Here is a 15,000-nt window from a genome sequence, read left to right on the forward strand (position 1 = left end):
TATAGAGGATGTCCCCAAACCAACAATTCAGCAAGCTATTGAAAGACTGAAAGAAATTGTTTATCAATTAAATGCTGCTATAGATGGTGATGAACTGATTCCCAGTGGTGATTCTGAGGATGGCAGTGGCTCAGCAAGTGGAAGTGCAAGCGGTGATTCTGGGAGTGGTTCAAATGAAATAGCTGATGTAACAAGGATATCACCAACTGAATCAAAGAGTGGAATAATTCTTGATAACTCAAGTGATGAAGGAGTAGTAATGGCTGGAGGTACTGGGAACAAAAACCCACGTTCAAAGGGCAACTTGGCATCACAACACCATTTTGGGTTATGGTTGCTTTCTTTAACTCTATGGGTTTTGGCTGTGTCTCAAGTAGCCTAACGGCGTATTCCAAATACACCAACACGAGAAATTGTTCTGCCAGGATGTGAGCTCCAGTGTGAAGTGTAACATTAGTTTTGATACCAGCTGCCTTTGAAAGAATACTCTTCTTCCACTTCAGTTTGAGGGGAAGGCACGAGTTGAATCCACTGACGCGCACAGTCTTACAAAAAGCAACTCACAATTCAAAAGTGAGTCATCAAGCTGTACTTGACAGGCTTTCTTTTAAGTGGAGTTGTACTCTACTTGAAATAAACTGTAAACTAGTGTATAAATTTTTTTAGGTGACAAAATTATCACTTAGAGACCTGCTTTTTGTACTCATTTGTTAATTTTTGTGTTTGAGACTTAAGTCAGATAATTTATCTGTCATACTGACATCAAGAACTGCAGAAAAATGTATATAACTATAGGTATTATTGTAAAAGCAAGTGTAATTTTAACCCAAATTGTTTTTGAAAACGTTACAAAAACTTATGGACATGCAAAATACTTTATGGCCTTTTCCAGCCACAGTACTTCTGCTGATTTTATACCATTCAATATTCTTAAGAAAAGTTAGTTATTAAGTAATTAAACTGGGAATCAACCTGGCGCCATGATAAATCATTCAGAGCTTCCAGCATGTTTCAAGAGCTGAAAGATTTTGCAGTTTGATTCACTTACTGTCTTACTATGCAGATGTTTTCTTTAATGTTCTTATGTAGTTAGCGTGAAATGAATGAGAGCAGTTGGGAGAATATGCTTGCTGATATGAAGGTCTTAAAGGTCTCTGTGTGGCAAATTAGTTCCTGAGAATGGAGAGACTAAATGGGAGCTACAATGTATGCAAAGAAAAATGTAGACCTATTTCTTAGTTGATTCTAGGAAGTCCTATTTGGTGAGGATCTCAAGCAATATTGGCGTAATTTTTTTTGATAAAAAGTGGACAAAGGGATTCAGTTTTTAAAGAAACTTTGATGCTATGTTCATGGGGAAGTGAAACATAGAAATCGGTTTATGAACTGAGGTTATAGGGTAAATAAACCATCTTAAATAGATTTGAAAGCTTTCAAATATCTTTACAGTGGTCAACTTGCCATATCAACTCAGTCGATAAACCCATTTCTTTGGTTTCACAGGTTTGCTATTCTTGAAATCTGTACAGATGTTGTCTTGCAAGCAGAAGTCAAGCATAGTTTAGACTGCTAGCAGTCCCTTCTGAGTCAGTTGAACTGGTGATAGAGCAAGATTTAGGGACTGCAAGCTACATCTCGCTCTATCGCCATTCTCCCCTCAGCTCACTTGCATGACTAAAGCAGGCAGTGCGACTGACTCAGAAGGGAGTTTTAGCAGTCTAAGCATTGTTAACTTGTCACAATATCAGACTGCCTTGCTTCACAAGCAGTAATATTAGTATTGAGTTGAATTAAACTGATAATTTATGGTGTACCTTTTTTGCCAAAATAGAACTGTTTAAAAGAGATTTATTTTTTCACATATTCTCAAGAATTGTCTGGTAAACAGTATTGTTGGCTGCTTAATCGCAGTGCAACCACGAAAACTGTGAACAATCGAAATATGTCAGGAATGTTATTACTTTTTGACCATTCACGCATCTGAAATCCTCTCCATAAACCGCAATGTGTTTATGTTTGCGCGGCAAGAGATCTAGAATTGTGTCGGCTTTGGATTTCCTGGTCATTGATCTGATTTGAGCTAATTCTGGTCTTTTTGCAAATAAAATAGATAACTTAGATCAAACTAGGAAAAAACGATTTTTCTAGCCAAAGAAATATCCTTCGATTAATAACGGTTATTCAGTTTTGACGTGTGAAGTCCTCAAATATTGGCTTAAAAACAAGCATTCCTGACATATTTTGAGGTTCACGGTTTTCTGGTTGCGATGTAAAAGACTTTACAGCTTTGTTGTATAACTCAGCTTGTCATTGTCTTGCTGTTAAGTTACTTTTGACTTCTAAGGGTGAAGTCCAGAACATAAGGGAATTGAAACAAAAGTTTTGAAAAACTGTTTTCAGGCTGACTAACAACACTTAAGGCTTTTCCACAAAATAATGATAGTAGTGACACACTGGTCTAATTGGGTTTTCTTCATTGTATAAACCTGTGGAACTAATAAAATTTTTATTGTAAAAAAAGGAAAGCAAAGAAAAAATCTTGAAATGTATGGTAGACCCAGACTGGAGCGGTGACATTCCCTCTCCCCTGAGATGCTTCTTCCTCAGAATTTTATTAAGAAACGTAACTTAAAAGGCTCAAAATAGTTTCTCCCATTTTTTCACACAAATAAATACATTCTGTTTTTTAGATATAGTCAGGGTAATCATATCGAGACAAAATTTAGCCAAAGTATTACCAGTAAGTGTCCATAATAGATTTCTCATATCACATTTTCTTCCAAAATACTGTTAAGATGGCAACGATATAACTTAATGTACTTTTTTGGGCCTTAAAATCAGCACAAACTGTCTTTTAAAAAAAAACAAGACTGAAACCTTCCCGTACAGAGTCACCTGATAATGTAAGAAAATTATCTCTAAAATACTTAAAATTAAAAAAAATGCATAGCCAGTTTTACAGAAAAAAAGGTTTTTGAAATATGTCTCTTAACTTTTTTTTTCGCCTACAGGATTTTTTCAGTTTTGAAGAAATAAATTTCAATTTAAGTTATCATGCAAAAAATGAAAGCAATGTACTATCTGGAAGACGCAGGTCGCGGGTTGCAGGTCATTGTTTCAATGTAAGAAAATTATCTCTAAAATACTTAAAATTAAAAAAAATGCATAGCCAGTTTTACAGAAATAAAGGTTTTTGAAATATGTCTCTAACTTTTTTTTTTGCCTACAGAATTTTTTCAGTTTTGAAGAAATAAATTTCAATTTAAGTTATCATGCAAAAAATGAAAGCAATGTACTATCCGGAAGAAGAGATCTAAACGAGTGCTGTGGCAAAATCAGCATTTATGCATGCATCATCCGCTCAGTCGAGTCCGTGCCCATGTGGACTATAGGCCAACTAAAACGGATTAAAGTGACCATTAAACAGTTTGTGCAAAGTTTTGGTGAATAGGAGATGTATGTTTATATTCCATCTGTAAAAGAATTAGCAGAAAAGTGTGCGAAATCAGCGGTAAAGATTATTATCTTCGGTGCCCCATTTTGATTCATGAGCTGATGTAAGCAGCTAAAGTATTGGATAAGTGGCTTACGTCCATGTTCAACTGAAAACCCTTTTGAGCCTCCCTAAGGGTGGCTCAGAATGGTTTCTGTCGGGTAAGAGTGGGTTTTTAGCCCTTTAACGCCTGCCTAACGCCAGGCGATTTTACTTGTCAATGGGGAACCCCCAGGAGACTATGTCCCCATTTATCACTCGCTGTCCCCGTTAATGGAAAAGGATTACAACACTGCTGATTGTTTCTGTTGTGGAATGTCCATTTTTTTGTCTGGAACTATTACCAGGCAGGTGTCTGTGAGTCACCAGCTGTTGCCATGGCAATGGTCAGCACTGAAAAGACCCAGAAACCAATTTGGTAATGTAGCACTTCTGTTCAAATTTGAAAACCCTATTAAATTCTCAAAAGGACAGTGCCTACTATTATTATTATACCTACAATCGGCGTCAAAATTGTTGAGACACTCTTATCCTTCAGAGTTGTTTTCAAGCTCGGTGCGAAAATGGTCTCCCCCGCACCCCTGGGACAATGTTGTATTTTTTTTCTGTTTCCTATGAGCTTTGTCAACAGCGGTACAACATTGATTAGGGTGGTGGAGGGAGGGGTATCTCGGAAAGGTTATTTTTTTGCAAACAATGAATGTGTTGTTGCCAGTGTGCTCTGTTGGCAACTGTCTCAACTAATTTTGTCGCAGATGGAAAGGTTCTGTGCATCTTGAGTTACTTGGGTTTCCTATTGGTTATGTTTACTAATAGAGGGATATTATCCGGAGAAAGTCTATCTTAGTAACACCTCTTGGTAGCCAAAAAGAAAATTGTAGGTAACCAAGCACTTTTCACAGATAATTATTAAGCTTCAAATCCACTTAATAAAGTTTACCTTACTCAGCATGCAATTGCGGAGTACTTTATGGTTTGAAGAAGCTTGGACATTGTGAAGGATCAGCTGGTGTCTCTTGAGACATGCTTTCTCAGTAAAATGAATGATGCGCTACCGGCATGAAAGGACAAATTTTGTCAATGAAGAATTTATTGTCTGCAGGTCTCCTACATCAAGTTGAAATGCTTACTTTTGCTATCTAAACATCTATGAAATGTACAAGATGAGCTTTTGCACAGCTTTTTTTGCTATGGTCAGATAATAAATCCTGCTGTTGCTCTACGTTGGCATGGCTATTCCAGGGGTGGGGGTTAGGGGGTGAAGGGTACTGTAGCTAAAACGACACAAACCTTTTCAAAACTGCTAACCTTAGACATGCGTACATACATACTTTATTGCATACTCCCCAACCCCTGGAATTGTCATGCTGCTCTACATTAGAACTACAAATAATATTAAAGTGAAGTATGGTTTGGTAGATAATGGGTGTTTATATAATAGACAGAACATTGCATGACTGCAATTACATCACTGCTGTGCTCACTCGTGAATATCTTTCAACACTGGAAGGGAAATTTCATATCTCTGCAGGGCCATGTAATAATTTATACTTTATTTATCTAACATGCTCACGTTTTGTGGGCCTCTGAATTTGGCTTATGGCCAAATTCAGAATGGCTGTTTAACAATGCCTCTCCAACTGGACTTCTTGTTGGTTGAATAACAAATTTATTTACAATGCATCTTTCATTAGACTTCTAGCATCTTACCAATAATTTTCATGAATCTTAAAGGGCTATGTCAGGCAAAATGATCCAATTTCACGACCCCCAAGATGCCCAAAAAGTAGAATGAAACATTGCAATAACAACTTTTATGTTTTCCCCTAAACACCCTAAAATACCATGACATGGCCCCTTCGATACATGTCTGCATGACACTAAATGAGTAATATTACTTCACACTTGTCATAGTAATGCTTGAAGCTAATAAGACATTATGACCTACAATAACCTTCTCTATTCATCATCATTCACAAAGTATGTACAAAATAGTAAAGGCCAACCTGCTGATTTTAAGACCTGATCTACATGTAAAATCTCTATACCAGTTGAACTCTTTTCAATAATTATTGGAAGCCAGCAAGACACATCAATAAGTTTTTTTCCCAGTGGTCAGGGCCTCTGCTGATTCCTAAATGAAAGTGCAGAGGCTGATGAACTCTTTTTGCACCTTAGAAGCGAAATGGTAGGGACAAATTTGGAACGTACATCACTTAAACCAGTCAAATTTAACCCCTCCATTAACCCACTGGCTCACTGGAAGCGAGTCTTGACAGAGTTTACTCTGTCTAATGCCAGACTATTTTACTTGTCAACTCGGGCCATCCTAGGGCACCTGAGGAGTGAATGGGTTAAATCAACGCCGTTCTTACAATGACTGCTACATTCTTGTGTGTCATTGGCTAATTTTTATTGTCAAAAAGCGGACAGACACATAAATTAAATTTTATAATTTATGCGATAATGATGCGATATTGCTCTTGTCAGATTGAAGTTTCTCGCATTTTTGTCTTGCGTTCTCCTCGTGTTTTGACTTAATTTTGACCATTCTGCCTTTTTGTTATAATTTGTAAAAAACAAATTGATGTCAGTTTTTCATGTGTCTGTCCTGTTATTGACAATGAATTTCATCATAACATTGTCAAAGTAGCTGTGGACGAAATTCATGATCAATAACAGGACAGACGCATGAAAAACTGACATCAATTTGTTAATTGGCTTAATTGAGTCAGAGTGAAGTTCTTGCAGTGAGCTTTCACCATCAAATTATGTGGTCAACACCTACAGATAGTACACCAATAATAAATTAACAAGTCCTTCTCCATTATGGAGATCAATAACCCCCATTGTCTAACAAGTTACAATAATTATGTACAAATGGTTCACTGTATTACCATAACTTGCTGAGATGATGGGTTCAGGTTCAGACACCCTATAGCACCATGTAATTAAACAAAAGTAAGCTCTGAATGTAAAAATGGCTAATTAATTGCAGCTATACATGAATGCAGTTCACCAACTTATTACAGTGCGATTCACTGATTTTCTCAAGGGCAAAAAACAGGGTCAGCCATTTTGTGGAAGGATTGCAAACATTAACAGAGCTAAATATGGAAGTGCAAAAGTTAGATAAGTAGATGATGCATTTCCACGAGCTAGCATATTCCCATGTTTACGCTTGGTTGTAGGAACTCCACCAGCTAGTATATTATCAACCACATTGCTAGATTGTGTTGTAAATTCCAGATAGAGGTCTGAATTCTCATCTGGAAAAAAATATGCAGAAGAGATGAGAGATCATTGAGAAGTGATTTTACAAAACGCAAATTGATAATGAAAGTTACAATTCACATTGCAAACAGGTTGACAATCAGATCGACACAGTTTGATGCTTTACTCTGGTTTGAAGAAATTTGGATTTCACTAAAAAAGTTGCAGAAATTCAAAGGCCGAATGTTTTGACATTCCTGTCTAGTAGGGTCTTTAGTATTGTAGATTTTATACTGTATGCTGCCAATTTACTAAAAAGGAAAGGATGCACCTATTGTAGCTATTAATAGTACTATAACAATTATTACAATTTGCATATAGGTGCAAATACTGTAATATTCCTGCACTATTGAACCAAACTGAATGAACTGTGACTCATTTAATCAATGCTCCATCAAAAGCACATGGTCTGCAAAACTTTCACTCTTAAAACTACTGGAGGAGCGGTTACATAGCTGAAACAAACGAGACTATTCTACAAATACCTGACAACAATTTGCTCCTTTATTAAAAAAGTAAAGGACATCAAAAAATTATTACTATTAATAGGAACCTCCGAACATCCTCCCTAATTTTAGTAAACTGGTAGCATAATAATTATTATAAATTAAGGACACTTGTGATAACATTGGATCACCCCAGATGAATTGAAGACGCTAGACAGGAAATGTCCAAAAGTTGACTCTTTGAATCATAACTTGCTAAGCTAAATTAAAATTTCTTCAAACCACTGAGAAGCATCAAACAATGTTCTACAACAAGCAAGTTGGTAACATGCTAATTTTGCACAGAAATATCTAGGCCCAATTGCTCAAAAGCCGCTTAATGCTAATCTGTGATTAAATACCAACAGAGGGTTCAATTTTGTCCATCAAGAAAGCTTTAATGATGGAATTTTAGCCTTCAGGAAAAGAAAAAATGAAGGCTAAAACTTTTTTTGGATCAGAAAATAAACTGCAACTTAAGTTTCCAGTCAGGGGTTTCATGAGAAGCTGGTCACCAGCAGTATAACTGCCGTCTATGCAATGTTGTCAGAAATTTGCCTCTCACTGTGGGCTGTAACTCTGCTTTGATTTTCACTCAAACCCCTGCTCACATTGCTTTGAACAACTGCCTCTGGAGTAAAACTCACCAGCAGTTATGTCAGTAATTTCATTCTTCACACCAGATCCACTAGAGCTGCCACAGTCCTCATCATCATCTGAACCACAAGCACTTCCGTATTCACTTCCTAAAAAAAAATAATGCCACAAATAATGCCTGTGCACAATATGCCAGCCTAAGAACTGTAAATTAAGCCTAATATGCCATACAATAACTTGTTGAGAATTATAATTACATTAGTTTTTGTGTATTAATTCTAGGGATTTATTGTGCATGGCTGGCTTTCTTGCACAGTTCAAAAAGGTAAATCAACTTTATTGCATTCATCCATGCCAGGTTTTTGCCTCAGTCTTCTCCTTCACAAAAACTTAGCTGCTGTTAAGGAGAAATTTGGTATCTGCAGATAAGTAAAATTTTGGCAATTAATTTAATTTAAATATTGGGAAATGTGGAGTCTCTAATCTTTTTAGAAAATGGGATGCCACAGGTATACTTCCACAACAAAATTCACTCTAAATGTAAACAAAACCAAAATAATCCTAAAGAACAAATAAACTGCTATTATTAGGGTTAAAGTTGATCATCTGATATTATAATAATTTTGCCACCTGTATTTATCATTTTAAACAACTTTACTGTATGGTATTTCTTGGCCTATATAATAACCCCTTCCCCAACAGTCACAAAGTTGGATCACAAACACGTTACCTTCACCACTACCACTGGCACTTTCTCCGTCATCCCCCATGCTGTGTACTATTAACCTCTCAATCTCCCCTTTCTTGTCTCTTATTTTTTCTTCCATTAGTTTTAAATGGTTCCATGCCTGACTGGTCATCTCAAAGTCTGCTGTAACTGAGTCTAAACCTGTGTACCTTACATGTAAAAAAAGGGGTTAGGGGTTATAAGGGTTGAATGCTGTAAAATCAGTGAGATGTCATCTGACTGTCAGAAGTGTTCAAAAAACTCTCATTTTTACACAATCTGGCCTTCCTGTCCATTCATGCACCCAGTGTTGTAACTCTATTGCCTAATATTATTATTTATTTATTTCAAATTCTTATGCTGTGAAGTGCATGCAGACTCAATCACATGAATAAAATTATGTTGTTGAGTGCAGAAACAAGGAACAAGTTAACCCTTTTGGCACTCCCGCAGGTGTGCCCTTAACAAGTAAAATCACCCAGCATTAGAAAGAGTAAAATCTGCAATATAAAAGGCCATTTTAAGAGGGAGAGTGTTAACATCAATTTTCACTAAATTACATTTTGAGGCTCTAGACTCTAATACAGAATTTTTTTTTTTACTGCACATCTTGAATCCCAGTTGCTTCCCATTTGCATGTGTAAAATCAAATTGTAACAGTAAAGGCAAGGATGAATGGCCAGGATTGACTCACAAACTTTTCACCACATGTGGGTTGTGTTTGTCAGTTCTCTCCTCTGATGCATTTGGGCATGTTTTGGAGAGGGTGCTGTACAGAATAGTCTTCTTCTTCTTCTTCTTCTTCTTCTTATTATTATTATTATTATTATTATTGTCGTCCTCATCATCACTTATTATATAATTATCATCATCATTAATCTGATTTGATTTGAAGGCTGTGTTTTATCTGTTTTACATAACAATAATAGTTAATATAATGGTTAATCCACTCTTTTTCTCATTATTAAACCCATTTACCCTTCAGGTGCCCTAGGAAGAAGCCCCCAGTTGACTAGTAAAACCTGCTAGTATTAGACAGCTGGGTAAAATCTGTTAAGTCTCACTCCAAGGAATCAATCAGTTAAGTAAATTTTTATTGCTATTAACCAATAAAAATTATACAGTGCTGGGACTTACCTTTCTACAGACTTTCCATTCCAGCAGTTACCAAAGTTAACTTGCTTTACAGAAAGCTCATCTGCAACACACAACTCATCTGGCAAGTCTCGATAAAAAGACTTCAGAGTAGACACATTAGTTCTACCTTCTTCCATTTTGGCAAAAAGCCGTACCTTCACATGTGGGGTAGGTGGCACTGAATTTGTGCTATAGGACATCTCAGATGGTGCATCAATGAGCACTGGGATGCCACACTTGTTTCTGACCTAGATACCAAGGATTAAAAGTCAGTCTGTACCAGTTGTCCGGTGTCAGGGGCAACCAGATTTAACATAAATAATTTGAATGGTGCTTTCAAATCTAAATGCCAGTTTTGATCACTTAAAATGATTATTGGTTTGATTTTTACTTTTTATAATAAAATTAATAAAAAATGGGAAGCTTTGGTAATTTATTAAATGAACAAAGACAGGATGCTTGAAAGTACAATAAAAAAATATTTTTAGTTCTCCCTGCTAGCAGGGGCCTCTTTTCTTTTGCATTCACATTGAACGCTGGGCTGATAAGTACGGGTGGGTCGAAACTCACTTTGGTCCAACTGCCCTCTACGGCCTTGGACGGCACTGTTCAAAACGCAAGCCCCATGATTTAACTGCTGACTGTGACTCGAGCCAGCTGTGTCTGGCACATTCCTGTCTCTGCCACTGTTGTTCATTGAGCCCGCACAACATGTGAAGTATCACACAATGATTCGGGCACTAAGAAATCGCTGCACATGCTCAACACAGTGAGTTTCAATCCAAGGCAGATTAACAAATTGATGTCAGTTTTTCATGCATCTGTCCTGTTATTGATCATGAATTTTGTCATAACAGTCATTGTCAAAGTAGCTGTGGATCCATGAGGCGATAGCCGAGGGGATCCGCAGACTACATATACTACAGGACTATAAAAACTGGCATCAATTTGTTTTTTACAATAACAGAAAGGCAGAGGGGTCAAAATTAAGTCAAACGACAAGAAGAATGCAAGACAAAGATGTGAGAAACTTCAATCTGACACGAGCAATAGACGGAATGCATAAATGGCGGCCAAAAATGTATTATTTTGCTTATGCGCTAATTAGACTGACTAGCCTCACTCTCAAGAAATATTTCTTTTGTATTTTGTCCATGCAAACAAGGCTAGTAAGTCTAATTAGCAGATAGCGTCACTACTTCATAAATTATAAATTTATGTGTCTGTCCGCTTATTGACAATAAAAATTAGCCAGTGAGCGCACAAATATTTTATAGTCATTGTAAAAAGTCTCTTTTCCTGTACTTCTCAGCCCAGCGAACGCAAAACAAAAAACACCCCTGATAGCAAGGAAATTTAAAAAATAAAATTAAAAATTCCAGTATTCAAATGTTAGAAGTTCCAAAGAGGAATACAATTTTCATTTCAGTCTCGGCTTGCAGATATTGAGCACATGACCTACAATCTTTGACAAAATAAAAAGAAAACTTAGTTCCCCACCTCCCCCCTAAATCAATGATGAATCCATGTGCAAGTTGAAGCCTGCCATTTTTTCATCATTGAAATTGGGGGGAAGGGATGGTCTTCATTTTCTATTATTTTGAAATGTCCAAGATTGTATTTCCACTATAAGGTTATCTTCATTGAAAATTTAAAGAAAAGCCTAGAAAGAACATAATCCACAAATAAGAATAATAATAATTATTTGTTGATAAGATTGATAAGCTTTATTTGTCTTTGGTTCACACTGCCAAATTGCTTAGAAAGAAACACTATTATTTCTTGCTCTCAGATCATTGCAAAATCAAGAAACACAACAACAGGAGAACCATGCAACAGTGGACCGCCAAAGGAACAACACACCGAAACAGCACGCATTGAAATGCACCAATCACAGTGGAGCATCCTGCTTAAAAGGTGATGCGTAACCAGTTGACCTCATCGCCTGATGAAGACTAGCAGTATGCAGTCGAAATGCTGCGATCTACATCACAAGTGACCACATTGTGAGGCAAACAAGAATATTTTATTATTTAAAAAACCTAGTTACCTGTGCCATAATATTGTCTTTCTGAAGTATTACATGCATAGCAGCTCCCCACAAGTCCTTGTAAATTGAGTTTGAGAAGTTCTCCAAATCTGACATACCAATGCTGTGAGTGAGGGAGTATATATTGTCAATATATGACCCCCACAAACTCTGTAGCTTAATTTCAGCAATTAAACATTCCTTCAGTGCATCATTGCAGTAACCGTAGCATGGCTTCACTCTATGAAGACCCCGGCACAATGAACAAAACTTCATCTCCAGAAGCAAGTTCTTGCATCCACTTGAAAAGTTAAATTGTTGCGCCATGTTCATTACTTCTATGGCAAACTTAAAGCTGCTCAACAGCTTACGGACTGGTTCAAATACCTCTTCAAAAATTCCCACTAACTGTGCTGGACGATTTCCAAATGGTTGAATTGATTCCATATTGGTTTTCAAACATTGTTTGTACAAGTTTGAGACACCTCTGTCAATTGCATACTCGAGAACCAAAGGAAAGGAATCACGAAAAAATGTATTTACAATGTCTTCTAACTGCATTGTATCATCTACCAGATAGTTTTCAAGGTGTTTGAAGAAAGTTGAAAGAACTTGCACTTCGTCAGTTGTTAGGTTTCTCTTCTGGGTGTTCACCATGAAGAGAGAACTCTGGCGGTGACCTTCACGAATGACATTTTGAAAATAATCTGAAAATAGTCAGTTATTGAAAGCAATCATTGAATATCTTAAAAATGGTGAAAATCTGAAAACTTGGCATTCAAATGTCTCCACATTTTTCTTTTTAGAAAATTTCCAGAAATGTGTCTTTCCTTAAAGGGGAAAACTATAAAAGGCTCTTAGTCAAAATTTAGCAACTACTCACCAAAGTGGAGGTGGCTAATGGTAGATATTTACGAGCTTTGAAGTACATAAGGTAAATATCCACCACTAGCCACCGACACTAAGGTGAATAGTCGTTTTAAGTTTATATAATAACCCAAGTTATTCCCATATTTTGATTGGTTCTTGCCTGGACAGACGCACAAATTATTGACATCACCATCAGCTTTTTTGCTTTTTGTGCGAGGCTCACACTTTTGGGAACAAGGACCCATTCAAGTTTAACTGGTACATACTTGATTTGTGACACAAGCACCATGTCTGCTTGAGCAACAATTATTGTTAGTAAGGTATGATGCACACAACTGCTAAATTTAAGTGTATAATGCATGTGACTGTGAATAAATGTCCAAATTAGGGAGGCTGATAACCAGCCACTTTCAAATAGTTACTAGTACATAGTGCTGCATCTAACTCCATTCAACCCACACTCCCTTAGAACTTCATTAACCCCTGATGACGTAAATACAGATATTATTTTTTGACACCTTGCATAAGTATAGACTGTGTGACAAAGCCACAAATGAAACAGGCATAGTTTTTGATAAAAATGCGGTTGACAAGAGTCCAATATCACCTTCAATATTTGATCACAACAGACAAAAGAGCACTCTCATAAACAACAGACCTCAATGAAAAGGTAAAATAGAATCCCTCTGTTCATTGTTTATATACAAGACCCTAAATGCACTTGAATATTGAAGATTTCACAATTATTTAATTAAATTGTTTTGTTTAACGAGTCAAATATTCCACGTCTTTTATTAACTGTGGAAAAATATTTCTCGCAGAGAAAAGATTCGAATAATTTCTAAGAAGTTATTTATATGTTTATACATACTTTGGGCACGGAAAAGAATTGCATTCTTCGGGGAAAATATAACGAGGCCTTGTAAAATGCGTGCTCATCCTCACCAAGAAAGAAACAACCAACTCGAATACGTAACTTGAACAAATTGCCTTCGATTTTCTCCGAACGATGCTTTTAATATGATATTTGACCAAAGAGATACAGTATGCAAATTATTTATCGCAATAAAATCACCTTGAAATTGCTGAAATATGTTGGGATTGGGAAATTTATACTCCCATCACGAGATACTCAAATTTAGAGACACGCGCTTTAATTAATCAAGTTTCACACTAAATAATTTATTGAGTTTAAATAGAGTAGAAAATTATTTAAGAACGCGTATTAGTCAATTCTCGGGGACCATAAAGAACCGGAAATAGCTGACTTCTGTAATTCCAAAAAATTATTATCGTGAAGGACATCGAATGCTCAATGCGATGATTTATTTATAATTTATGACATCATTTCACAAAAATGTTTGATTTGCTACAGTCGTCGGGTATATCGGAAGTGTTACTGTTTTTAGTATGCAAGAGACCAATATAACACTGGGGAAAAACCTGTACGAGGAGTATTTCCCTGTAAGCTCTCTCTATTTCTCGCCACTTCTCACAAAACAATCGTCAATGGAAATTGTAATTAATAAGGGTACGGGAAATAAGAGTGAGCACGATTGAGGGCTATTGTCATAAAATTCCTCGACAGAAAACTTATTTTTTCAGCGAGACTAATTCAAAGTTATGCCAAATTTTTCACACAACTAAAATTTTTGTTAACCGCAAATCTTTCACAGCGCCGATCTTTAGTTTAGGAAACACTTGTTTACACAAAGCCAATAATAAAGTGCTTTTCAGCAGCTTACAAAAATACTTAACGAACTGTCAACTGACACTTACTTCTCAAGTCGTCGAAAATCGACAAGAGCGAACTCTTTGCCGCACTGTATTTTGTTCTTAAGTGAGTTTTTGTTTTCTTGGCGGCTCTGATGCGAAGATTTTCCTCTGTTTCTCTTGTGCAGCAAGTCATATTGCTCACGCAAATCTGCGGCTCTGTCCCTGTTGAGCGCAAAATGAAATTGACCTTGAGGCAAGAATAGGATTTAGCAAAATGAATGATTCTTAATGGGAAACTTTCTCAATTCTTACCTTTCACCGGCGGTTGAAGACTCGAAAGCTTGTTTGCTCCCAGATGTTCTGAACAGAAAAACTCTGCACTCGCCTGGCAGTCCGCACGCCATGCTCTCAACAGAATTAAAGCGAACAAACAGACCACGTGAAGTATCCGAGAAGAGGCCATAACTAAAGTAATGGTTAGAATACCGAATGTTCAACAAACACCGCTAAAGTGTTTGTTGCAGTAATCTGAAGTTCGATTGAGCGCCCATGTATGCTTCGGCGCAGATTTTGTCAAAGGTCTATGGCAGGCACCTCAAACAGTTGCTTAACTTGATCGACGGTTGACAGCTCCAACGAGTGATTTGGGAGGTTCCTGTGGAGCTCTTGCCTT

The 15,000-nt window shown here is 36.8% G+C and overlaps 3 protein-coding genes across 3 annotated transcripts in view; 2 read left to right on the forward strand and 1 right to left on the reverse strand.

The window, feature by feature from the left end:
• The window catches only part of LOC138030174 (glypican-4-like), a 19,121-nt gene extending 17,276 nt beyond the window's left edge, over nt 1-1,845 (forward strand). Inside the window, exon 6 of the mRNA XM_068878060.1 lies at nt 1-1,845. This exon is cut by the window's left edge and continues 30 nt beyond it. Coding sequence (XP_068734161.1) covers nt 1-382 — 382 coding nt within the window. The 3' untranslated portion in view covers nt 383-1,845.
• A 4,578-nt stretch (nt 1,846-6,423) lies between these two features.
• On the reverse strand, nt 6,424-14,923 carry LOC138030071 (glypican-5-like). The gene is made up of 7 exons (XM_068877924.1): nt 14,640-14,923; nt 14,391-14,549; nt 11,763-12,448; nt 9,713-9,960; nt 8,579-8,745; nt 7,899-7,997; nt 6,424-6,762 (listed from the first exon to the last, which is right to left on the reverse strand). The coding sequence occupies exons 1-7, from the start codon at nt 14,788-14,790 to the stop codon at nt 6,563-6,565; spliced, it is 1,710 nt and encodes a 569-aa protein (XP_068734025.1). The 5' UTR covers nt 14,791-14,923; the 3' UTR covers nt 6,424-6,562.
• LOC138030072 (E3 ubiquitin-protein ligase rnf168-like) overlaps nt 13,154-15,000 on the forward strand; it is a 9,814-nt gene continuing 7,967 nt past the window's right edge. The window contains exon 1 of the mRNA XM_068877926.1: nt 13,154-13,281. The gene's annotated coding sequence lies outside the window, so the exon portion shown is untranslated. The remainder of the gene's footprint in view (nt 13,282-15,000) is intronic.

Source organism: Montipora capricornis, chromosome 13 (assembly GCF_036669925.1).
Source record: "Montipora capricornis isolate CH-2021 chromosome 13, ASM3666992v2, whole genome shotgun sequence".
NCBI classification, from domain to species: Eukaryota; Metazoa; Cnidaria; class Anthozoa; order Scleractinia; family Acroporidae; genus Montipora; species Montipora capricornis.